The sequence below is a fragment of the Prionailurus viverrinus genome, chromosome C1 (assembly GCF_022837055.1).
Source record: "Prionailurus viverrinus isolate Anna chromosome C1, UM_Priviv_1.0, whole genome shotgun sequence".
Lineage (NCBI taxonomy): Eukaryota > Metazoa > Chordata > Mammalia > Carnivora > Felidae > Prionailurus > Prionailurus viverrinus.
In genome coordinates this window covers 17099661-17125681 of record NC_062568.1, presented here as the reverse complement: position 1 = coordinate 17125681, position 26021 = coordinate 17099661, and the positions used below count along the sequence as shown (strand labels likewise).

Genomic DNA, 26021 nt, shown 5'->3' with positions numbered 1-26021 from the left:
TTGGAAAGATCAGCGCAGTCAGAGGATTATAACTTGGGGAAGAACTAAGTAGGGAGAACAAACAATTTTTTTTTTTTTAAAAGGGCCTATTGATATAAAAATTTCTTTGCAAAGAAGAAAAGGAAAGTAAATTCAGTTGAGATTACAATACTGAGGCAGACCTATTTCTTAACAGAATGGCTCCCTAAGCTTACTGAGATAAACTGCTACTTAACATTAGGCAAGATAGCTACCACAATGCTCTTACATTTTAGAAAATCGCCAAGTTATTTTTAAGTGTGGACCAACACATTTAACACCAAAATGCACAGGCTCTTCAAGCCAATTAAACAATCTGTTGTATTTGTCTTCAGAATAAACAAAATTGTTGACAAGGGATATGAATAATGACACAAAGGCATCTTATTCTGTGTATTTTGTATGCCAGATTCAAGTAAATCACATGGGAAAAAAATTTTTTAATCATGTCTAATTACTTAGTGTTGATAAATATTGAATAAATCAAGGAGCCAATATCCCAAAAGCCAAATGGGTAATAGACTCCTGTCTATTAATGACTGATTATAATGGGATCTATTGTTATGAGACAGATGCACACAGAGAATATTATGCATACCTGCCTCAAATACTTCTGGTTATTCTGTCCTCTATTTCTTTTCTTCCAAAGCAAAACAGTATCTAAGTAACTGTCCTTAAAGCTTTACCTCTTCCACCTAATGCTCAAATGTTGATTTTAAGGCTCTTTATATTCTCTTCCCTGCTCACTTCCAGAAGTGTGCTTTCAAACCATCTAATGCAGATGACTGTCAAGAGTGCACTCCCAGCCTAAAATCTCTCCTCAAAGTCCCAGGCTCATATTAACAAGAACTTCACTTGTAAGACCATCCCCAATGCTATGGGGAACAGGTGCTCAATGTCTCTGGTAAGTTTCTCTGGCAGACACGAGCACTATAGAACACCAGGTATGTGGAGGCCTATAATGGGTCTGTGTAACTCATGCTTCTACCTTTACCTCCCAGGGCGAAAGACCTTGGCTTCTACATCTGCTCAAGACCCTAGTCATTGTTTACTATGGGTAACTAACCCCAGGAACCTACAGAGGATTCTAGGTGAGTCAAGTGAAATTAACCAGGCCCTTTATGGTATTTCCACTTGCAAAGACTTCTTAAATGTGATCCTAACTTAACCTAAATTCTTTCATGCACTAATTTAACAAACACTAAGAAACCATGAATTCAGCACTGTGGCCACAAATGTGAACCTGTCTTTATGAAATGTGTATCAAAGAATCAAAATACCACATAAGTAAATACATTCTACATTTAGAAGAGATATAGGATACATGCTGACCACCAAAGATTTGTGCCCTTTTCTGGATGTATGTTAAAAGTCAATAGAAAGTTTTAAACAATAATTTGTATCCAAAGGAAACTCATAATTATGGAATCTGCAGAACTAGAGGGTGTCTTAGAAAGCCCTTTGTCCATTTTCCTCATTTTATAAATGAGGACATCAGAGTGACAGGAAAGTTACACAAATTGCTCTACTTAGGAATTATGTGAACCAACTGAATAGTCAGTTGTTAGGCTACCAATTACTCTCTGCCCATCTGACTCACTTCCCCTTTATTCTACAGTACCTTTTAGCATATTGTGATTAGCATACTCCACCAGTCTCCATCTATGAAACTCTTTCCGAGGCCCAATTCAAAAGCCATGAAGCTTTCCTCCACTGGCACCATCCAAGTACACTTCTCTACATCTCCTTGGCCTTCATCATAATTTACCCTGAACTCTGTGTGCATTTTACCCCTTATAGTTAAGCGTGTGCTCCTTAAAGGTAAAAAATGTCTCACCATGTCACCACTAATGTGGTCCATCAGTGATCATTTATGGTCCTAAAGAAGAACCAGCATCAGAGCAAGCTAAAGGAGTAATCATCCCACTTAAGGATCACTGGCCTATTAAAGTGCTTCTGTACAAAGCTAATGAAGAAAAAAGCTTAATGCTGGGGTCAGGAAATCTATCCTTTATTTTACAAACATCCATATAGCACATAGAACATAAAAGGCACTGCTCTAAGAATCTTATAAATATTAACTCATTTAATTCTGGTAACCTCATAAGATAGAAACTACTACTAATTCATTTTCACAAATGAGAAAAGGAAGCATACAAAATAAACTAATTTACCCAAAAATCACTGAAGCAGGATTTCAAGCCAGGGTTCAAAATTAATGTTCTTAATCACTAAGCGATGCTATAAGAGAAAATAATCTTGATCGTCTTTAAAATGACAAAAAATAATTTAGAAAAATAAAATCATCTATGCCAAAAATCACAAGATTGCTTTTTTACTCTTTACTAAAAGTTGATTTAAAAAGTGCTAGAACTCCAGGGGCACCTGAGTGGCTCGGTCGGTTGAGCGTCCAACTTCAGCTCAGGTCATGACCTCATGGTCTGTGGCTTCGAGCCCCGTGTTGGGCTCTGTGCTGACAGCTCAGAGCCTGTAGCCTGCTTCGGATTCTGTGTCTCCCTCTCTCTCTGCCCCTCCCCCACTCTCACTTTGTCTCACTCTGTCTCTCAAAAATAAATAAATGTAAAAAAAATTTTTTTTTAAAGTGCTATAACTCCAAATTACACTATAGTAGAGGTCAACCTGCACACACCCAAAAATGTCAAGAGGTACCTAATTTTAACTCACAAAATAGTGTCGTATGACACTTGGGGTTTACATTACAGCCCTTATTATTTTTTCCTACTTCCTTTAGGAACACATTATTACTATGCTTTCTGTCAGCCTCTCAAATGATACGATCTTCCTGTCTCATTTTTCCAAATCTTTAAATAGCTTCTATCTGGTTGTGGGGCTTGGACCTAACACAAATGTCACATCTGGCCTCTTGAAAAAATTTCATCAGCTTCACCTTGGAGTCCTACTTATGTTAAAGGTCAAGAAAGGATGCCCTGTAATGTAGCCAATCCACCCTCACCCACAAGCAATGCTTCCCGTAAAACAGATGCAATATGCTGTATAAGACAGGTGACACCTGGGAACACAATATAGATGACAGCTGCAAGCTGAATGTGAGGGTAATCGGGGTAATCACTAGTCCACTGGGTAGAACTTTGAAACTCTGTAAAAGGGCATACTGACACACAATTTCAAGTAACAGGACACTGCCAGGAATGGTAGGTAGCGAAGCAAGAAGCAGTCCATCCTGAGTTATTCTTTGAAGCAATGGCGTCAGGCAGCTACAGGGAAAGGCGCGGGTGGGGAAAAAGGGGTTATCTTCCCGGGGTAAGAAGAAACGGGCCACGCTTTATACACTGTAGACAGTGCCAAGACATACAGAGACACCAACAGGAATGCAAAATCACTTCTAAATATTAAATCCCGTGTCATATAAAATTTTACACTGAGGATTTTTAAACTTAAGACATTCTACCTATTAAAACAGTTCAGCAAACTATAGCTTATGCACCAAATCAAGTCAGTAGACTGTTTCTGTACAGCCTTGAGCTAAGAATGCTTTTTATGTTGTTAAGGGTTGTAAAAGACAAAAAATAGTAAGAACACAGATGGTGGTCAGCATCAGTTATTATATGACTCTTTACAGAAGAAGTTTGCCAAGCCCTGGTGAAAATCTGCAAAGACACCATTGAGATTTAGTTGTTATTCCATCAGTGGTTCATATATTAACTTTTTAAGAAAATTCACTAGAGTTCAGTATTATTCTCCAGCCAACAGGATAAGTTGTAATAAAAGTCTGGACCTAGTTACTGATGTCTACTTTCAGTCCTGTGGCTCTTATGTCTGCTCACTTTTGTTAGAAACTAGAAAAATATTTGGCAGGGATAAAAACTGAAACTGGCAGGATGCATGGATGGCTCAGTTGGTTAAACGTCTGACTTCAGTTCAGGTCACGATCTCACGGTTCGTGGGTTCGAGCCCCGCATCAGACTCTGTGCTGACAGATAGGAGCTTGGAGCCTGAAGCCTGCTTTGGATTCTGTGTCTCACTCTCTCTGCCCCTGCCCGCTCACACTCTGTCTCTCTCTTAAAAACAAACAAACATTACAGGGCACCTGGGTGGTGCAGTCGGGTAAGCATCCAGACTCTTGGTCTCCACTCAGGTCATGGTCTCACAGTTTGAGTTCAAGCCCTGCATCTGGCTCCGCACTGATGTTGCAGAGCCTGCTTGGGATTCTCTCTCTACTTCTCTTTGACCCTCCCCCACCTTTTCTCAAAATAAATACAATTAAAAAAAATAAAAAATTTAGAAACAATTTAAAAATAAATAAAAATAAACATTAAAAAAAATTTTTTTAAGTGAAATTGGCTGTATTATAGTTCAGGACAACCTACGGATTATTCTTCTTTTTATAAAGCACCTATTTTGCCTTCACCAAACCATTCAGCAAGCAGGCTATGCTTTTTTTGTATTTTTATAAGACACCTATTACTTATCATTTATTCTATAACAACCACCATACTAAACACTTTACACATATAATTTCATTTAGTTTCCCCCCTCCCACAGAATGTTAGCTTCCTAAAGACTGAGGTTTTTTGGGGGCGCCTGGGTGGCGCAGTCGGTTAAGCGTCCGACTTCAGCCAGGTCACGATCTCACAGCCAGGTCACGATCTCACGCTCCGTGAGTTGGAGCCCCGCATCAGGCTCTGGGCTGATGGCTCAGAGCCTGGAGACTGTTTCCGATTCTGTGTCTCCCTCTCTCTCTGCCCCTCCCCCGTTCATGCTCTGTCTCTCTCTGTCCCAAAAAACAAATAAACGTTGGAAAAAAAAAAAAAAGACTGAGGTTTTTGCCTGCTCTGTTCACTAACGAATCCCCAACGCCAAAATAGCACTTTGCAGGTGTTCAATAGTATCTTTTATTAGTAATGAATCCCCATAGGTGGATAAGCAGAGCACAATTATCACTCAGATGGGGAAACTGAGGCACAGAAATTAAATTATTTGAGACATGGTATGCCTGGATGGCTCAGTCGGTTAAGCGTCAGACTCTTGATTTCAGCCCAGGTCATGATCAAAGGGTTGTTGGGAGCAGGCCCCGCCATAGGGCTCTGTGCTGACAGCACAAGCCTGCTTGGGATTCTCTGTCCCTCTCTCTCTCTCTCTGCCCTTCACCCCACCTCATGCATTCTCTCTCTCTCAAAATAAATTTAAGAAAAAAAAATTTTTAATAAATAAATAAATGATTTGGGCCATGTCAAAGCTGGAACCTGAACTCAGGCATCCTGACTCTACACTGTAAGTTAAGCACTATGATGTTGCCTTAGGGCCTTCCATACAGAAATGTCCCATCTGAATGTCTAACTTTTGTTTAACTACTAAGGTGTTATTATAATTGTTTCTATTATAGCAACTAGCAGAGCTAGTTTTAAATTTCTTATTCTCAGATGGAGGACCCCTGTGTTATTAAAAAACACACACAACTCAGAATGTCTCCATGTATTCTAGCAAAAGTGCCGCTTTTCTAAGGAGCGCGGTGATTTTTTAAGTTTTTGTAAAACCAAATATAAGTGCAAAACTCGGTGACAAACATTAAGTCCTCATTTTTAAAGAAACAGCTGCGGTAACTTGTGCTTTATGTAAGTTCTGCAGGTTGGAAATCGGGGAGGGGGGTGGGTCAAAACAAAGTCCAAAAAAGACATAGGCCGGCTACAAGCAGAGAGAAAACCTGAGTTATATCCATGCAGAAACATAGAGCTGTGCACACAGCAGGTGCTCAATCAATGCTCTTGGAAGAAATGATAAGGGTGACAAGCCCTTCTTGCTTTGTATACTAGGAAGAGCTACAGGAAAAGCATGGAGTACCAGTCATGAACATGATGTCTTCAGATATAATGAAAACCTTGAAGTGAAAGCGCTCCCATGGTGCAACAGCATGAAGGAAAATAAGAAGCAAAAAATGATAATAAATAGCATCTCTAAGAGCCGGAACCCCAAGCCATACAGCCTTTTGACTAAACCAAGGAAATGAGAAACTGAATGAGAAACAGAATGGCGGTGTCCATCACACTGCCATCTTCAATCTACCTCCAGCAAGGGTCCCCCAAACTCTCCTCTCCCAAGAAAGAGCTGCTACGGAGTAATGGTCAAAGGGTCAGCTCAGCAATGAGTGACAGCTGCTTGAAGCTTAGCGGGCCCCTTCAAACTTGCGCAGCCCTGGGCAGGAGGGATCCCAAGCCCAGTAAAAAGTCCCGATGCCTTAGCCCCACCCCAGCCCTACAGATTCAAAGCATGGAGGCGGGGCCTGAAATCTGCATTTTTTTAACCACACCTCCAGACGAGTCTTCGGCCCGCTAAAGTTCGACAACTACCACCTTAGTCGGGTTTGACGAAGAAAAGACAAGCAAACAGCTCGGAAAGGAAGGGGATGGGAGCGAGGGAGGGGACAGCTAACACCAGATCCCTGGGCAAGCACAAAGTCAGCTCGCCGACCCGACTGCGGGGCAGGAATGGAAGGAGAGAACCGGGGGTTTGAAAAGATCCCCTCCCCCCGCCCTCGCGGCAACTCGCCCGAGGGTCCATTTTTACCAACGCGAGCAGCGCAGCAGCTTCTCCAACCGGTCGAACGCGGCGCGGCTGTGGGCCCAGGCCCCGCGCCCCTCCGGCTCCATGGCGGGCGCGGGACGAGGCTCGTTCCCGGACCGGACCCTTGGCTGCCGGTTCCCCGGCATCGCCCCGCCTTCGCCGGAAGGGCTCTTCCCAGAGCTGGAGACTCGGCGGGCTCGGGCAACGACCGAGACGCGACCAACCTCCGACCCGACCCCAGCCCGAACGGTCCCAGTTTCTGTGCCGGCCGGGACGCTGGGAGGGCGGGGCCCTGGGAGGCGGAGCCCCGGAAACGCGCCAAAAGTCCCGCGCGCGGGGCCGGAGGGGTGGGGCTTGCAGTTGGCGGGAAAGGGGACGGGTCCAGGCCACCTGGAGGGAAGAAGACGTGAAAAAGCGAGTCCTTGACTTTTCTGAACCGTGGGTTTTAGGGACCTCAAAGCGAGGAACTTTTAGTAGAGACTAATCTCTAAGGAGTGCTGTTTTGACTACCATAGAACTTGGAAAAGTATTGGTCCTGACACTGAATGTGCCACCTTCTTCACTCCTAACAAAGTTAACTTTCTCCTTCCCCTCCCCCTTCCAGGTTTTTTTGTTTTGTTAAAGATATGATGAGGGAGCTTGGGGAAAGCTAAAGGCAAAATACCGGCTGGCCACCACCCACCCCCAGGCGCAGGTGGAAAACGTGATAATCCTCAGACACTTCCTGGCTACCCAGAACAAAGGAAAGGGGTTTATGTGCTTGCGTGGTAATGTGGGAAACTAAGGCAAATGAAAAATTAAATTCTTTTACTGCCCATTGACAAGTCTTTAAACCAGCAGTGACCTCCCTCTATGAGCTCAGCTGCTTCAAGGATGACACTTTGGGGGGGTAAAAGAGAACATTAACACTGTCCCAAACTCCAGGATTCTGTAAGTCAACTTCCTTTATATCAGCTACCCCATGATATATGCTGGCAATCATATTCCAAGTTTGTGCCCCGCCCCCCATATATATCTAAAGGGTCTCATGGCTGAAGTTTTATTAAATGGTAATAAATAGTGTTTCCCTAGCAACAGCTAGCCCCTCAAGGTCCTGGAAACCTTGTTTCCAAAATTCCTTAAAGACTTACTCTATCCCTGACCCCCTCCCAACCTGAGGATATATAATGAGCTACCTGTCAGGACCCCAGTGCAGCTCTTCCTGCCCATGGGTCTTGTCCCCATGCTTTAATAAAATCACATTTTTGCACCAAAGACATCTTCAAGAATTCTTAGTTGGCTGTCGGCTTCGAACCACCCCACCATCACCCCAAAACTTCATCAGATCCGCACAATGATCTTTCATTGCTCACCATATTTTATGGATAACACATACTGAGCACCTTCACCTTCTCCATCCAATCCGCTGCCAAATCATTGCATTTTCCCCTCTGACTTATTCTCAAATCTACCCACTTCTCTGTCTTCACTCCACCACAGGCCCCTTGTCTCATTTTTTACTCAGATTGTTGCTGTAGTCTTGTGGCTGATATCCCTGTGTCCACCCAAGTCCCCTCCAATCCTTAGGCTACACTGTAGCCATCTAAAACATTGCCAAATAACCACTTGGTTAGTGGAAACAGAATAGGTAAAACTAAGGAAGATCTTAGAGGGTGTTTTAACTGACCTATAATAGCATATTAAACTAACCAAATATTTTCTTAAACTCACAGGCAGTCAAGAAATTGATTTTGATTATTAACCCTGTTAAGCCATTGCTTACTCTTTGCAGAGCCTCAGAGAAATCAAACTCTAGAAAAGTTAAAACATTAAATACACTTAGAGATGCTATGGTATATAATGGAGTAAATTGGGGATTTCAGGAGCCAGACATCCCTACTTCTAATCCCACTTCCTCTTCTAAATAATTGTGTGATTTAAATCAAGTCTTAAGTCCTCTGAACATTAGTTTCCCTATCTGTAAAGTGGGAATATTTATTTTGTAGATCTGGAGGATTATTATATGAGATAAATGTAAAATCACCTACATCATAAGTGCTCAATATATGGTAGGTAATATGAAGATGATTACATATATAACCAGTACTTTTTAAAAAAATGTTTACTTATTTTTAAGCGAGAGAGAGGGAGACATACATAACCAGTACTGTTAATGGTTTACTTACCACAGAATAACACTGAATATTTTTTTTTAATTTTTTTTTTCAACGTTTATTTATTTTTGGGACAGAGAGAGACAGAGCATGAACGAGGGAGGGGCAGAGAGAGAGGGAGACACAGAATCGGAAACAGGCTCCAGGCTCCGAGCCATCAGCCCAGAGCCCGACGCGGGGCTCGAACCCGCGGACCGCGAGATCGTGACCTGGCTGAAGTCGGACGCTTAACCGACTGCGCCACCCAGGCGCCCCAACACTGAATATTTTTATCAGATGCTTTTGTAATTAGGACATAATGTAACTGAGCAGAGTAAATGCAAATTTCACACTTTGGACCAAACAGTTGTTACTGAACTATCTGTACAGTGCTGTTAAATGAGTTGTGGTGCAGGGGCAGTGAGGTTTTCCTGCTGTTAGTTTCCTCTTCTTTCCCTCTGCCATTGCCCCATCACCTCTTGCTACATCTCATGAAATTCTCAGCAGCTGGTTGATGGCAGCCGTAGTAAACTCATCAAGAGAATAAGCAAGGTTACTCTCTCATCTGCAGCTTCCCCTTCCATTGCCTTCCTCTGGTGCTGCTCTGTCATTATTTTTAAGAGACAGAGACAGAGTGCAAGCAGAGGAGGGGCAGGCACAGAATCCAAAGCAGGCTCCAGGATTTGAGCTGTCATCACAGAGCCCGATGTGGGGCTTGAACTCACAGACTGCAAGATCCCGACCTGAACTGAAGTAGGCCGCTTAACCGACTGAGCTGCCCAGGTGCTCCCCCCAAAATTTTTTTTTTAAAGAGAGAGCACACAAGCAGAAAAGAGGGGCAGAGGGAGAGAGGAGAGAATCCCAAGCAGGCTCCACACTCAGCACAGAGCCTGACTCAGGGCTCAATCCCAGGATGCTGGGATCATGACCTGAGCCAAAATTAAGACTCAGACGCTCAACCAACTGAGCTACCCAGGCACCCCACTTTACCTTTCCTTTTAAATTTTTTTTTAATGTTTATTTATTTTTGAAACAGAGAGAGACAGAACGGAAGAGGGTCAGAGAGAGAGGGAGACACAGGATCGGAAGCAGGCTCCAGGCTCTGAGCTGTCAGCACAGAGCCCTACGTGGGGCTCAAACTCATAGACCATGAGGTCATGACCTGAGCCGAAGTCGGATGCTTAAGCGACTGAGCCACCCAGACGCCCCCTACCTTTCCTTTTTAATTCCAGTATAATTAGCACAGTGTTACATTAGTTCCAGATGTGCAATATAGTGATTCAACAATTCTACATATTATTCAATGCTCATCACAATTAGTGTACTCTTAATCTCGTTCATTTATTTCACCCACCCACCTCCCCTCTGATAACCACCAGTTCTCTATTAATAAGACTATTTCTCAGTTTCTCTCTTTTTTTCTGTGTTCGTTTGTTCTGTTTCTTAAATTCTGCATATGACTAAAATCATATGCTGTTATCTTTCTCTGACTTACTTATTTCACTTAGCATCATACCCTCTAGATTGATCCATGCTGTTGCAAATGGCAAGATTTCATTATTTTTTTATGGCTGAGTAGTATTATACTGTGTGTGTGTGTGTGTGTGTGTATGTGTGTGTGTGTAGATAGAGATAGACACGTAGATAGATAGATGATAGATCAATCTTCTTTATACATTCATCTATGGATGGACACTTGGCTATTTTGGCAACTGCAAATAATGCAGCAATAAACATAGGTGTACATATATCTTTTCTAATTAGTGTTTTGGTACTCTTTGGGTTAAATATCCTGTAGTGGACTTACTGGATCATATGATAATTCTGTTTTTAATTTTTTGGGAAAACTTCATACTGTATTCCACAGTGACTGCACCAGTTTGCATTCCCACCAACAGTGCATGAGAATTTCTTTTTCTCCACATCCTTACCAACACTTATGCTTTCTTCTATTTTTGATTTTAGCTATTCTGACAGGTGTGAGATGGTATGGGATATGTGTTTTTTAATCAACGTTTCCTCCCAGGCTTAGATCCTGAATTTTAAAAGCTAGTCCTTTAGGGGTGCCTGGGTGGCTCAGTCGATTAAGTGTCTGACTTCGGCTCAGGTCATGATCTTGCAGTTTGTGAGTTCGAGCCCCTCATTAGGCAGTGTGCTGATAGCTCAGAGCCTGGAGCCTGCTTCTGATTCTGTGTCTCCCTCTCTCTTTGCCCCTCCCCTGTTCACGTTCTGTCTCTTAATAATAAATAAACATTAAAAAAAAATTAAACATAAAAAATAAAAGCCAGTCCTTTCTCCCATGTGCATTTATGTGTACAAAAGATGGGCCAATCCAGGATGAGGTACACCAAGAATGCCTAAGATCCTGTAACTCTGCTTCCAGAGAAAAACTTCCCAGGAAAATCCATTCCATCTATGGGGTCTTGGTAAAGCCTTAGCTTAGTGTATTAGCAATATCCTGTCTCCAGTTTAAAAGGGACTAAAATGTCTTAATTCCCTTTGTGTGTCCCTGCAAGGACCTCCCGAGTACATCAGAGTTTAGGTTCTTTGCTCCATTTTGCTCCTAGTCTGTTCTCTTCCAGCTAAGCAGTACCTTAGACTCTTCCAAAATTATTCAGCCCACCCAGTGCAACATTTGGTTCCTACGGGCATTGTGAGGCAGACAAATTGGTTTGCTTTAGCCTGTTTATATATCCTTCTCTCTTCATGCCCTTCCTAACTGCATTGATTACCATCTGTAGTGCTGTTTATACTCCAAAGGCATCTCGGTCTGGTCTCTTTCCTGATCTTCAGGCTCAATATAACAGTTTGTTGAAAACAAACTGTCTAAATGCTAATTTCTTTATTCTGTTGTGTTGTGAAGGATTTCACATAGTAAATCTCCCTCCTATGCACTTGGATAAACATATTTAACAAGCAAAATGGGACAGACATAATGCCAAGGCTCTCCTCCCGTGGAATGTGAAGCTACCTCACAAATTCAGCATGTACCCAAATTCTTCTCTGACTTTTAATTATTGTGTCACACGGTGGAATCAACTGCTTTGACTCTTTTGAGTGCATTGTCTTTTTCAGATATAAATTTGGTTTGCAAGGACCTCTATGAAACCTAGACCCTCCCCCCTGTCCCTCCAAAAAATGCAGTTTGAGAACAATCGATAAGGAACACTTGAATGGAACAAACCTCCACAGCATCCAGGAGTGTGGTCTGTGCTCTCTACATTTGACTCACCTGGCCTTCCTGCATGAAAATGCTCTTAACCTAAGTTAAAGTCATAAGCTCTGTGCTATTTTTTCTGGAATCCAATGTGGCATAATGATTAAGTGCATAGAGCTCTGGAGTGAAGCAAAACTGGGTTATAAACCAAGTCCTGCCATTTCCTACGATTGTACCCAGGGGCCCGTTGTGTTAACCTATTTTGGAACTTAGTTTCATCTCTTCTAAATTTAGGATTGACATCTCCCAACCTCACACTGGTAGGGTTGTGGTGAGAAAGGAATTACAAATTGTGAAAATGTTCTAAACCAGTAGTGTAGCTCAACCAATGGAAATCCCTTCATGATGGACTGGACTGAGCTTTAATAATACACCAAAGCTTAATTCACAATAGGCATTGAATACATTTTCCCAATTATAGGACTAGTTCTGGCATTGTTGAGCTGCACTAAGCCAGTTATACTTGCTTTAAAATCCTCTTAAGAGGGGTGCCTGGGTGGCTCAGTCGGTGAAGCGTCCAGCTTCGGCTCAGGTCTTGATCTTGCGGTTTGTTGGTTCAAGCCCCGAATCTGGTTCTGTGCTGTCAGCCTGGAGCCTGCTTTTGACTGCTTTTGACTGGAGCCTGCTTTTGGATTCTGTGTCTACCTCTCTCTCTGTCCCTCCCCTGGTCATGTTTTCTCTCTCTCTCTCTCTCTCTCTCAAAAATAAATAAACAATTAAAAATTTAAATTCTCTTAAGAAAGAGTGCATATTCTGAGTAAGAAGAAGCCACTTATTTCATGACTGTTGGATCAAAGATGCTTGCTAGAGTAATTGCTTTGCAAATATGACTCAATAACTCTGAAAGGAAGCTTGAATTTTGTTTAACGATCCTAATCTCTTTCAGTATCATCTCAAATGAAGTGTCCACTGGATTTCTAACACCATCCATGGAATGATGTTAGTACTAGATAATAAAAAAATCTTTATAGTGTTTGTTCTATTAAGTTGGAAATTGTTTACAACATTTTGTTCATCCTCTAAGAGCAAAACATCCTCAGCAATTAAAAACAGTAACTTTGTTCTGTTTGCTATAGATAGCTTATATGAACCAAACAAAAAAGTGTGGCCAAAACTAATCAGGACCCACCACTCATACATGCCATCATGACCAATGTGGATCTCTTCTTGATTGGCACAATTGTGCATATGATCGAGTTATTGGCTGCAATGGATTATACCAAACTTTTCTGACATGCTGCCGTCTCAGACTTGCACTTAAGGACAGAGTCTGAACGTCACATAGACCTTGACATTTACTGAAAAATTACCCAAGTCTCTAGAAGCATCTAGATATTCTGAGATGGTGTTTGAAAGAGTGTTAACTCCATTCTTGTGGGCATCTGCCAAATTTCTGTCACAGGCTCAAAAGTAACTAGTTTAAGGACATAGTTACATTAATGTGTCCCTATAGCAGTGGTTTTAAAGGTTTTGGTATCTTCTGTATTTCCTGACCATTTATCAAATTTAGCCTGACACAGATATTTCACTGGTCATTGTTTTTTGTTCAATAGACTTCAGAGTTCAGCCCATTCCACTGCCTTTTATTGCTTGCTATTTTTAAGGAGACACCTCAGTAGAAACCCCCTTTTTCTGTACAGTGTAATTACTGAAGCACATAAAGTGGTTATAGCAGGAATTTATCACTTTCAGGTGGAAATACTCCCAGCCAAATAAAAGATAGAGTAGGAATGCCAGAAGCAATTTATAACAGGCTCACTGACATTTTGTGTTGAGAAGCTCTACCACTGAATAAGCATCAAGTCATAAATCTCTGTAAACGTGATTAAAGCAAGCAAGTTATTCTTCGAGGGGACATGATAATAAAAAAATGCTGCGATGCAAAGCAGGAAAATTCTGTTGACAAAAATCACCAAAAACAGCTGTCAGTAAAATTTACAAACAGCTTGTTTTAAATTCTGTTGAATTCCAGCAGCTGTTTGTTTGCACATAAAATGTTCATTTAGGAAATGAGCATTGGCCTTAGTTTGGGTTCCATTGTGTTTCAAAATTTTGTAATCAGCTTAATCAACATCCATACAATAATTTAAATTTCTTTCAATGGACAAGTAAGAGGTAACTAGTATGTTTAAGTATGCCTCGTATACAGTATGTGTTCAATAAAAAGAAGAATAAATGAGTGAATGACTATATACTATTATCCCTGAAAGCAATGGTCATTACAAAGTTTTATTTTTTTCCATCTATATATACTGCTTTAGAAATTATGCCTTGTTCATATTGGATTCACTTTACTAGTATTGGTAATAACCCTTAATAGCCCTTCAGCAATACATTCTAGAGTTTTAGAAAGCTGAATTAAAATTTAGTTACTGTTGTAAAGTCACTCTCTGTGAGAGATAGTTCATTAAATCTCTCCTCATATTTTTGCAAATCCCTTCATTTAGTTACTTTTCTCACTATAGCAAAAGATAGATTAGATATTTTTTCATCTGTGAAGTAAGGATAATAGAAAATATTTTATTGCTGTTGTATGAATACAATAAGCTAATACACTTAGTAAAGTCCTTAGAACATAGTAAATTCTTAATAAATGCTGGCACTTATTACTGTACAAAAGCCTCAATGTTTGGGGTGCCTGGGTGGCTCAGTCAGTTGAGTGTCGGTTTCTTGATTTCAGGCTCAGGTCATGACCCCAGAGTCGTGGGATCAAGCCCAGCATCCGGAGCCTTACTGGGCAGGGAGCCTGCTTGGGATTCTCTCTCTCTCTCTCTCTCTCTCTCTCTCTCTCACTCTGCCCCTCTCCCCTGCTTGCCTACTCTCTCTCCAAAATCAAAGCAAAAGAAAAAACTCCAGGTTCAAGAATGATATAATGATGAGAGTTTTATTCTTAGGTAATAAGAGACATAATATCATCCTGTGTACTCAACTAGACAGGAATCCAGTGTGTTTCAACTTTTAAAAATGTCTGTGCCCCTCACTCCCCCGAAATCTATCTATCTATCTATCTATCTATCTATGTACCTACCTATCTATACATCTATCTATGCCATTTTTAGGTATCAGTTTGGAAGCTTGGGAAGTTGAGTCCAACCAAAAAGCATTACCTTTAAAATAACTATAACAATACTTTTCATTCTTAACCCAGAATTACACAATGATAATCTTACCTTTCCTGGAATCACTCAAAATATTAAAAATACATTGCATTTATATTAAATTTCCAAAAAAGAGTCTATAGCCCTAACATCACCCAACAGTGTTGACATCATTATCTCTCCATTTGACAGAGGAACAAATGGGGCTTCATATTGTTAGTAACTATCCCAAGGGCATACATCTTATAATTGAAAGGGCAAGGAAATAGACCCAAGTCTACCTAACTCTAAAGTTCAACTTTTAACCACCTACATAAACCTAGGTTTAATTAAGGTCAACTTTGAAGGCTGTTAAGTCCAAATCAGTTGAAATACCGGAGGACATATTGATTTTCAGCACAATTATTCATTGAAAGGCTACAGAAGAAGCTTAAACTTACAGTTTCTCCCCTCAGAGAATTGACTGTCTAGTTACAGACAAGACTAATGTGAGAAACAATACAAATAATATGAGACAGATCATAATTGTGTTCAATTATGTGGTGTACATAGAAGTATCACAAAAGGTCAGGGGAGAGAATGCTTAAAATTGCTTAATGAAGATTTGAGTGATCATAGCTACGTTTGTGGGAGAGGTGAAAGTAGGAGATAAGTCTCGGAAGATGAGAGGTTTGAAGTAGTAGGAGGGAGGAGAAAGATTATTTCTGATGGGAAAAATCGCGTGAACACAGACACAAATGACAGGGAACATCGGCACCGGTTTGACTGGAGCAAAGATATTCGAGTGAGGCGTATGAAATTACTGTTTTTTCTAGGTCAAAAATGGTTGGATAACAGTGATTCCATCTGGCTCAACCTAATACATATTAGACAGTAGTGATTATAGATACTACCTAGCTGAATGCAATAAAGAACTCCTAGAATCTGAGGAGTCATCAGTGAATAGTCACCTTCTTGAGAGGAAAGCTAGCAGGAAACAACAAATAATGGTTGAGATTATTATCTGCTCATTTATGTACCTTAAGAGAGATTTGGAAATCTGTTGCTTAGATATTCAAAGAAAAGCCCCAGTGCAATCAAAGCAAGCAGAGTAAAATTAAAGGACTGAAGCATTTTTTTTAAACTTGCCTTTTCAGAGCACTTTGAGCCTGAGAATAAAAATTAAGTCACATTATGAATAATAGCCTATATTTATATAGTTTGCCATCTATGAGTGGCATGTGATAGCTGGCTTGTATTGGCCTGCAAGAGCCAATATTAACCCTGCAGAAATTTTATTAGCTGCTTGTTAAACATAGCCACTATTAAAAACCATATTGTGGGGGTGTCTGAGTGGTTCAGTCAGTTGAGCGTTAGACTCTTGATTTCAGCTCACGTTATGATTTCATGGTCACAAGATTGAGCCCCAAGTTAGGTTCGGTGCTAAGCATGAAGCCTGCTTGGTACTCTCTCTCTCCCTTTTCCTCTGAACCTCCCCTGCTTGTGCTCTCATGCCTTGCTCTCATGCACCTACTCTGTCTCTCTTTCTCTCTCTCTCTCTCTCAAAAACAAACAAATAAATAATCAACCATATTGTGTAAGCTTAGAATTAAATATATTATTTCTTAAAGCAAAGGTAGTAAATATTAAAAACTCATCACCTCCTAAGTACTTTACCACCTTTCTTTTATTATCTATCCTCTTAATGTGATTGACATTTTTTCATCTCTACGGTGGAAATGCTATAGTATATAGCAGTGCGTTTTTGCATATTTCTTGCTGACTCCATGTTCCTTGGTAGTTTGAAATCAACCATGGTGAGAATTTTTACAAGTATTTACACCATGGATATTGGCCAATGCTACAAATTAGGGTTTGATATATTGTTTTGCTTGTTTTTTATACTTAGATGAAGAAGATGCTAATAATGCAGATTACTATGTCAAGTCCACAGCTTTTATATTGTGAAGAAGCACAAAAAATTTGATTCTTCCAATATTCAAAACTTATTCAGCAAACAATTCACCCACATCATTGGCAAACAAGTTACTTTTGTCTAACTCATGAATTTAACACCTGTATCAACTAACATATGTGTCAGACCTATACTCAAAAGCCAGCTGTTCAACATATACCAGCACATCAGTGCATCTACGCATCTACCAGACATCAGACCTGGTGTCTCTTCTGCCTGCTCCCCTGTGGAAGTCTACAGGCTGTGGTTGACATTTACTCACAAACCCAGTGCCATTGGCTACAATATGGCATCCAGGCTCTGATTCTGAGTCCCACAGTGACCTTTGCTGCCTCACTCAGAAGCCTAGCATACTCTGAAGTCTTAAGATCGTCATGCCTTTGAGCTCCACAACACTTCCAAGTCCCAAACTCACTTTAGCTGCTGCCTTTGGAACGCACTCCATGTCAACACTGCTCTACTCAAACAGAATTCCTATTCCCCTATTTTTCTGTACTTACTCTGAACTAATTGGTGTTGACTTGTGCCCTAAGTATCTCAGAATTATTGTATGAAATTGGCTCTTTTTGTTCTGCTGTGCTTTTTACAATCCACATCACAAGTCCATGAGAAGCTTGTCTGAGGAACACTTGTGACCCTACTTCACTTCCTTTATGTTTTTCTAGCGGGTGTCATTAGCTAACACATTATATATTTAACTTACTTATCTAATTTATTATCTGTATTTCCTTATGGAATGCATGCTCCAAGGGATTTTTGTCTATTTTTTGCTCTGTCCCCAGCATCCAGAACAGCACCAGGGCCATACTAAGTATTCACATGAATGAATGAATGAATGAATGAACGAATGAATGAGGACAAAATGTCAGACTTGTGTTGTAGTCGGTACCAGATTGACCCTTTGATGGGGGGGCATTATTTCTGGACCAAACTTGCTCTACTTTCTCTGAACTTAAAATAAGGTAGTTTGGTTTTTTTGCCCCCCCTAGAGATCTCTAAATCAATTGTGCCTCACAAGCTCTCTATTCCTAAATTCTTCTTTGTTGTGGGTGCTATTTAGATTCCCCTCCCCCCACCAACCCCCAACCATACCCAAAGTGGTGACTAGAACATTATAATATAACAGAACTGTTTGAAGGAAAATAAAACCTTTGAGTATGTAAAATCAAAATGTAAAAATGCATTTTCAGACCAGATTTCATCTGAAAGAGTTTGAGAAAATTCTTGATGAGATGTTTGGCTGAGAGGGGTATTAGCAAAAGCCAGAGCAGCAATGGACAATGTTTAAACTACTTTCCATGGGACAAGGAGAGAGATGTTAGATTTGGGGCCTGGAAAGGAGGAAGGGAGAACAAAAGGAGAAGAGACAGGGAGAGGAGCCAACAACATTGTCGTGAGATTGGACTTACAAGAAAATGCAGCCAGTGAAAAGTCTCAGGAGTTGGGTGGTTGAGAACCTTTAAGAACAACTCTTTAACTCTAGACTGCTTTTAGCTGGATGTAGGACTTTTATGGAAACAAAGCTGGTCTGTGGATTTATGGGGACTGGCTCCCTCGAACATGTCACATAAGCTCTGTAACTGAATGTAAAGAAGAAGATATTTCTTGTCTGGACAGGTAGGTGTCTCTTGTCTGAACATGTAGTGAAGTACATGTACACGCTGTTTTTTATGTATCAGAGCCAGAGCACATCATTATGTGGACAAAAAAAAGTGTATGGCAGTGGGGGGTTAGCAAACTCAGATCTTTAAATGATTAGAAATGTATGAATTATTAGCAAAGATGGTAAGAGCTCAGATTTGTGAAAGTCTGGTTTGAAATCTCATCTTTTGTTGTTCCTCTGTAGGGCTAAGTAAGAAAGTCTTCTGGGTTTTTTATTTGTTTTTTTTTGTTGTGTTTTGTTACATGAGCTACTTCCTGCCCCCCAAGGGGAAATATTTTGCTACCAGAACAGGATGGGCAAAGGCCTTGGGGCTAGAAGGGCTAGAAGGTATTTCAGGTTTCTATCATCTCAAAAGTGTCCAAATAACCCAGGAAATGCAGGCTTTTCCTTCCAGAGCAAGAAATGACAGTCCTTGTGGGTAAAATATATTGCCTGAAATTTTTTCTGATCATATTATCTTCTCAATAGAGTTCTATTTTCACACTCAGTGACTTGATGTCAAAGATTTTCACATCTTTCAGCCTTATTGCTTTGGGTGAATGTGGATGCTGTGATAGCAGTAATTATCAAAACTGAGAAAGAACAGAAAAAGAAAAAATACCCTTTGTTTCCCAGTTATTTTTATTGGCTAAGAGTATTTAAACCTAAAGGAAGAAATATATTTTTAATGTACACAGAGTTTTGAAAGAATTCATAAGCATCTATTGGGAGCCGGGGAGCAGGAAGGAGAAAACAAGAGGGAAGGGATAACTACTAATGAATAGACAAACAAAATCAAAACCAAAAAGGGCAATGTCCTTGGAACTAGAAGGCATATGTTCATGCCCTGGCCTTCCATTTACTACATTTTTTTAAACCTTACTGAAGCCATTTAATGCACCCTTCCAATTATTGTCATGCATCAAGTGGTTCTTGAGAGCTTATCGTATGCCAGTCCCTATCTTAGGTGCTGGAAATAAAGGGGTGAATAAGACCAACCTGACCCTGTCCTCATAGAGTTTACAATCTGTGCTTCTCTTTTATAGACTCTAAAATGAGGAAATAATAATTGCCTTCTCTTCATGTTGCCATGAGGATCAAATGAGAAGAGTTTATGTAAAAGCAGTTTGTAACCCATCCATGTGAGAGCTTATTATTATACTTCTCTTGGTCCAAACTCAAATTAACAGGTACTTAGCCAACCCCACATTTGTTAACATTAAAACAAAATCATTAACTTCAATTGTCAGTGCACAATTGCCTCTGTAGAAGAAAATACCTTCTTTAAAAAAAACCTATCAAGGTTTTGTCCAACTCCTAATTACGATCGTAGACAATGCAACTTGCTTTGAAAGTTTTCCTCTATATTTCATTTCCAAGTAGTAAATTTCCTTTCTTGAATCATAGGGTGCCAGAATAAACAGTTGAAACATTGGGTGAGAATCACAAAATCTCACTTACTCTTGTTCCTGAATCTGAACCACAGACTAAAACAACAACAAAAACAAAACACAAACAAACAAAAAACTCATTTGAATAGAGATATTCTCAGACTTCAGGTTATTTTTTATTATGCAACAGTACAACACAGGAATAAATGCATTCCTAAAGATAATTTTTAAAAAACTTTAACTTTATTTATCCGTTTGGGGGGCTCGGGGGAGCACACACATTCACACAGCAGGGGAGGGGCAGAGAGGAGAAGGAGAATCCCAGTCAGGCTCTGCATCATCAGCGCAGAACCCAAGAACCATGAGATCATGACCCTACCGAGATCAAGAGTCAGACACTCAACCAGCTGCACCACCCAGGCACCCCTAAAGATAATTTTTAAAATACTGAATTAACATGGTGCCTGGGTGGCTCAGGCAGTTAAGTGTCCAACTTTGGCTCAGGTCATGATCTCGCGGTGTGTGGGTTCAAGCCCTGCATGGGGCTCTGTGCTGACAGCTCAGAGCCTGGAGCCTGCTTTGGATTCTGTGTCTCTCCTTCTGTCTGCCCCTCCCCTGTTCATTCTCTCACTTCTCTCAAAAGTAAATAAAAAAAATTTTTTCTAATTTTTACATACTGAATTAACTAATCTGTTCACTCAGAGAATAACTTTAACATCAAACCAAACACAACCACAGCCCTATATCTCCTCTTATTCTCATTTAAATCCTCTATCTCTTTCAATAAAATTCTAGCACTAACACACAGATCAAGCAATCTTGACATGCAATCTTGACTCAGCTTTGCTAAGTGTTTTATAATTATTCAAAAATCGTAAGTATTACTTGAAATATTTCTTGTATTTCAAGTATTGTTTGTTCATAAGCATACTCATTTTGAAGTCGTGGTAATACCAACTTAAAACAGTATTTGATCCATTGGTTTCCTAAATAAAGTTGCCATTAAGTTTTGAAAACAAAGGATACCCATATAGACCTCATAAGACAATAAAATAGAAAAATACATCATCTTCTCTTCCTTAAACTGAAATATGTTTACAGTCTTTGTCAATAAATCAGGATGTGTATGCGTTTCTCTGTTGTGCTGTACTTAAATTTACAACCAAGTAAGTGTAGAACAAACCTCTATACATTACAACTAAGATCCAATGTCTATGAATATAACAGCACATACATTAAATAAATTATTGTCGTAAGATATAAGCTTAAACTGACTCACTCTTAAATTCATAAGGTAAAAGAGTTACAGATTCTAGAAAGAGAGGAAAGAGTTTTTTCAGCAGTAAATTATTGCAGACAATTGGACATTGGGAAGTGCAAACAAGTTGGGCCATGCAAGCATGAAGAATAAACAGATCACTAAATTTGGTTTATGCGGTGTTTAAACACAGGCAATGCAGTTTTTGCCTTTATAAGGCAAATGTATTTTAAAATCAATTTGTAATGTGACAGAAAGCCAGTAAAATAGTTTCAGTAGTGGTGTGATATACTGTGATAGTTTAGTTCTATGCAAACATGAATCAAGACCTCCATATCCTGTCAAAACAACAAAGAACCTGACCTTGCTAAGGGAATAATATGAATTCCAAACAATGCACTCCTTAAAGGAAAAACTTAAGGTGAAAAATGGCACCATGCTTCTTGGAAGAGAAGCACAATCATATTCCAAGTAGATGTGACTACAGCCTCTGTATTTTAAAGTACCTTAACATGTTCTCTCCTTCTCCATGTACTACTTAGTACAAACGGTTTGTATATCACACTGCCAAGAAGAAATCTTGAATCAAAATATAATAAATTATTTTGCAAGGTTTGGTATGTTTTCTTTCTTTCTTTCTTTCTTTCTTTTTTTGTAATACAGTGAAAGTTAAAAATGTTCATGTTTGTGAAAATCAGTATTTTAATTCACTGGAATAGAAGTGCAGGAAGAACAACTTTAAAATTGTGAATTTGTTTTTCTTTTCTTTTTTTTTTTTTTTAGTTTTATTTACTTACTTATTTTGAGGGAAAGAGAGCATGAGTGCAAGCTGGGAAGGGACAGAGAGACCGGGAGAGGGAGAGAGAATTCCAAATAGGCTCCGTGCCATCAGTGCGGAGCCCGATGCAGGGCTAGAACCCACTGACCGTGAGACCATGACCTGAGCCGAAACCAAGACTTGGACACTTAACCGACTGAGCCACCTAGGCACCCTGTGAATTTGTTTTTTAAATACTAAGCCTTGGGGCACCTGGGTGGCTCAATCGGTTGAGCATCCAGGTTCAGCTTAGGTCATGATCTCACAAGTCCTGAGTTTGAGCCCCATGTCAGGCTCTGTGCTGCAAGCTCAGAGCCTGGAGCCTGCTTCAGATTCTGTGTCTCCCTCTCTCTCTGCCCCTGTCCTGCTCACACTCTGTGTGTGTCTCTCTCTCTCTCAAACATAAATAAAGATTTAAAAAAACAATAATAAAAATTAAAAAATAGAATAGTAAGCCTTTTTGTATTGCTTTCCAACATGACTTTAAAGGGGTAACAGCTCCTTACTATAATATATTACTCATACTCTGTAAATGAAATGAAGAATATCATGAAATAATTTATAAAATTTATAATAATAATCAATGAACCACAATTTATCTAATACCTATTTAAGTGAAATATAATAAAATCTTGTATAAAGCACGTTCTTGTAAAGAAAAACCATTTCACATTTAATTTTTTAAGTTCATTTATTTTGAGAGAGAGTGAGAGAAAACTAGTCAGGGAGGGGCAGAGAGAGGGAGAGACTGAATCCCAAGCTGTCAGTGCAGAGCCCGAAGCTGGGTCCTAACTCAAAAAATGTGAGATCTTGATCTGAGCCGAGATCATTGCAAATATGGGTAGCCTCTTAAGATTCTAACTCAACCTGTAACACACACCTAATACTTCTATTGTGCACCTATTCTAGAACTAGGGGTGACCCAAAGATCCAGAAATAATTACCTGAGATTCATTAGAATGCACCAGCAGGGAAAGTACCAATATTTCTTATTTCTCACTGGTATGGATGTTCTTGGCTGAATCATAATGAGCAAGACAGTTCAGTCATATTTCCCTTTCAATTACTGAAGCAGGGAAGAAACTGAAATTTTATTCTGGTGATGGCATTATCTGATAGTTGGAATTAACAAAAAGAATACATTACATAGGAAGAGATCCAGTTTCAAATCCAGAATAAAACACTGCAGAACAGTAATACCAGAAGAACCTCCTGAGATATTACATATCTTACCTGTCCCATGTGGTAGAGCCTGATTTCCATGTGGAAAAAAAAAATTATTTATTTTTGGGCCATAAAAGTATTTGGAAAGATCTCGAAAACATACCTGTTTACTAGGTAATAAAGAAAGCAATTTAAAAACATGATCCCTAATTTCCAGAACATTCAAGGGAAAGCACTGAGGAAAAGAGGGATAGGAACCTTAGGGAACACCTATATTTAGGAATCTAAGTGAATAAGGTGGAAACAGGGAGGAAAAGACTGCAAATTCTAATTGATCACATTCTGCTTTTTAAAAGACTTTCTCCTCCAGGGGTGCCTGGGTAGCTCAGTCAGTTAAGCATCCAGTTGTCGGTTTTGGCTCAGGTCATGATCTCACGGTTTTGTGAGCTCGAGCCCCACATCAGGCTCTGTACTGACAGTGTGGAGCCTGCTTGGGATTCTCTCTCTCTCTCTCTCTCTCTTCCTCTCTCTCTCTCTCTCTCCCCCTCTCTCTCTCCCCCTCCCCTGCTCGTGCTGTCTCTGTCTCTCTCAAAATAAATAAATAAATAAAATTTTTTTTTAAAGACTCTCCTCCAGCACTGAGAGGATAAGGCCTGAGGACCTAGAAAGTTCACAGAATTAGTATATCTGCCCCCAAAAGATGATGACATTCCAGAACAAGTATCATTACCTCTATTACATTCTTTTTCAGATTACTGAGATTTGAAATGACCCAGCTTATTCCTTTTTGTTTCTGCTCAAAAGGTTCTCATGATCTGACATTATTTGGTAGGAGGAAAAATCCACTGAAGGTGGCTCCTCTTAACCCAGGAGGCCAAAATTTCATAACACACACTCCAGAAGGAGAATGAAAAAGAGAGAGAGAGAGAGAGAAGGAAAAGGAGAAAGTCAAAGAGATTCGATGGATCTTTAGCATGAAAAATGAAATAGAAATTGTGAAAATAAATGATCACAGTTAACATTTAGGTTACAACTTGTAATTGTGTATTGATCTTTAGAATGAACAGAGAATGAGCCAAAAATTCATTGCTTTGGGGTGTAACATTACAAACAAATGTTTTCGAGAGTAAGACCTGATATCTTCAACCCACATTTTCCCTCAGGTCCCTCTAAATTGTATTATGTTCAAAGAATTCTCTTTTGAAGCTTTGACTTTGTCATCACTCCCCCTGTTGTTGCCTCCTCTGGTAGTTGAATGGTTTAACTGGCATTTCCCTGTTGTTTTAGAAATTCTCCATCTTCACTTTCTGCAACTTCATGAAAGTTCGAATCTTGGGGGATATTTGCATTTTCACTTTGCTTTGCATTACATTTTATATCATACTGTCCAGATACTGATGCTTTAAGTCATGGGGAACATAAAGGCTAATGTTAGAGGTGCCTGGTTGGCTCGGTCGGTTAATAGTCCAACTTCAGCTCAGATTATGATTTTGGGCTGGTCGAGGCCCACGTTGGGCTCTGTGTGACAGCTCAGAGCCTGGAGCCTGCTTCAGATTCTGTGTCTCCTTCTCTCTTTGCCCCTCCCCCTCTCCCTTTCCTTCTCTCTCTCTTTCTCCTCTCTCCCTCTCATGTATAAATAAATTAAAAATGTTTTTAATTTTAAAAAGTAAAAATAAATAAAGGCTAATGTTAGGCATCGAGGTTTCTGTATTATTTGAGTGGGGACTAATTTTAGAAATGGCCAGTTTTGTATTACGTGTTTGCAAATATTTTGTATTTTGCTTTCCTATAGGATCTAATATAAATGCAGGAATTTGATCATGAAAGCTCAGACGAAAGACCTCTCTGACCTCTGAATAATCAAGAATAGCCTGTCTTTCCAAACATCCCATAGATGACTAAACTTTGGTACAAAGGACATATAACCATTGAGAAATGTGTTTTATTTCACCTTCTGAAATCTTGTTGTGTTATCCTTCAGCCATAATAATATATTTGGGAAATATACGCCTAGTCTTTAGCAAGACAACTGTTCATCTTAAAATTTAACTTAGAAAAAAATCTGGGTGCCTGACTGGCTGTGTCAGTAGAGCATGTGACTCTTGATCTTGGGGTCAAGAGTTCGAGCCCACAGGTGCAGAGATTACTTTAAAAAAATTAAATTAAAAGAAAAAGCAAAAATAATAATTGCTTACTCATTGTCTAAGTATGACTGGTGAGCTATTATTAATAATGAAAGGGGGGGGCGCCTGGGTGGCGCAGTCGGTTAAGCGTCCGACTTCATCCAGGTCACGATCTTGAGGTCCGTGAGTTCGAGCCCCGCGTCAGGCTCTGGGCTGATGGCTCAGAGCCTGGAGCCTGTTTCTGATTCTGTGTCTCCCTCTCTCTGCCCCTCCCCCGTTCATGCTCTGTCTCTCTCTGTCCCAAAAATAAATAAACGTTGAAAAAAAAATTTTTTTTTTAAATAATGAAAGGGGCTCCTGGGTGACTCTGTTGGTTAAATGTCTGACTCTTGATTTTGGCTCAGGATATGGTCTCACAGTTGGTGAGATCGAGCCCTGCTTCAGGCTCTGGGCTATCCATGGAGCCTGCTTGGTATTCTCTGACTCTCTCTTGATACCTCTCTCTCTCGAAAATAAATAAATAAACTTAAAAAAAATGAAAGATTCTCTACTTTAATTGCTTTTCACTATGGCATTTTAAATTGGTAAAAATTTTTAGTCAGTTTGTTAGGTTTGACTCTAATTTTGTTGTTTCTATATGTAAGAAAATAGCTATACATTATGACAG

General features: G+C 39.9%; 1 protein-coding gene across 2 annotated transcripts in view; it reads right to left on the bottom strand.

Moving 5' to 3' along the window:
- The window catches only part of BARD1 (BRCA1 associated RING domain 1), an 84262-nt gene extending 77424 nt beyond the window's left edge, over positions 1-6838 (bottom strand). Inside the window, exon 1 of one of the 2 annotated variants that reach the window (XM_047871901.1) lies at positions 6562-6838. In XM_047871901.1, the coding sequence (XP_047727857.1) occupies positions 6562-6704 (143 nt within the window). In that variant the 5' untranslated portion in view covers positions 6705-6838. The remainder of the gene's footprint in view (positions 1-6561) is intronic. The other variant, XM_047871903.1, reaches the window with a different exon arrangement.
- Positions 6839-26021: the final 19183 nt, after the last annotated feature.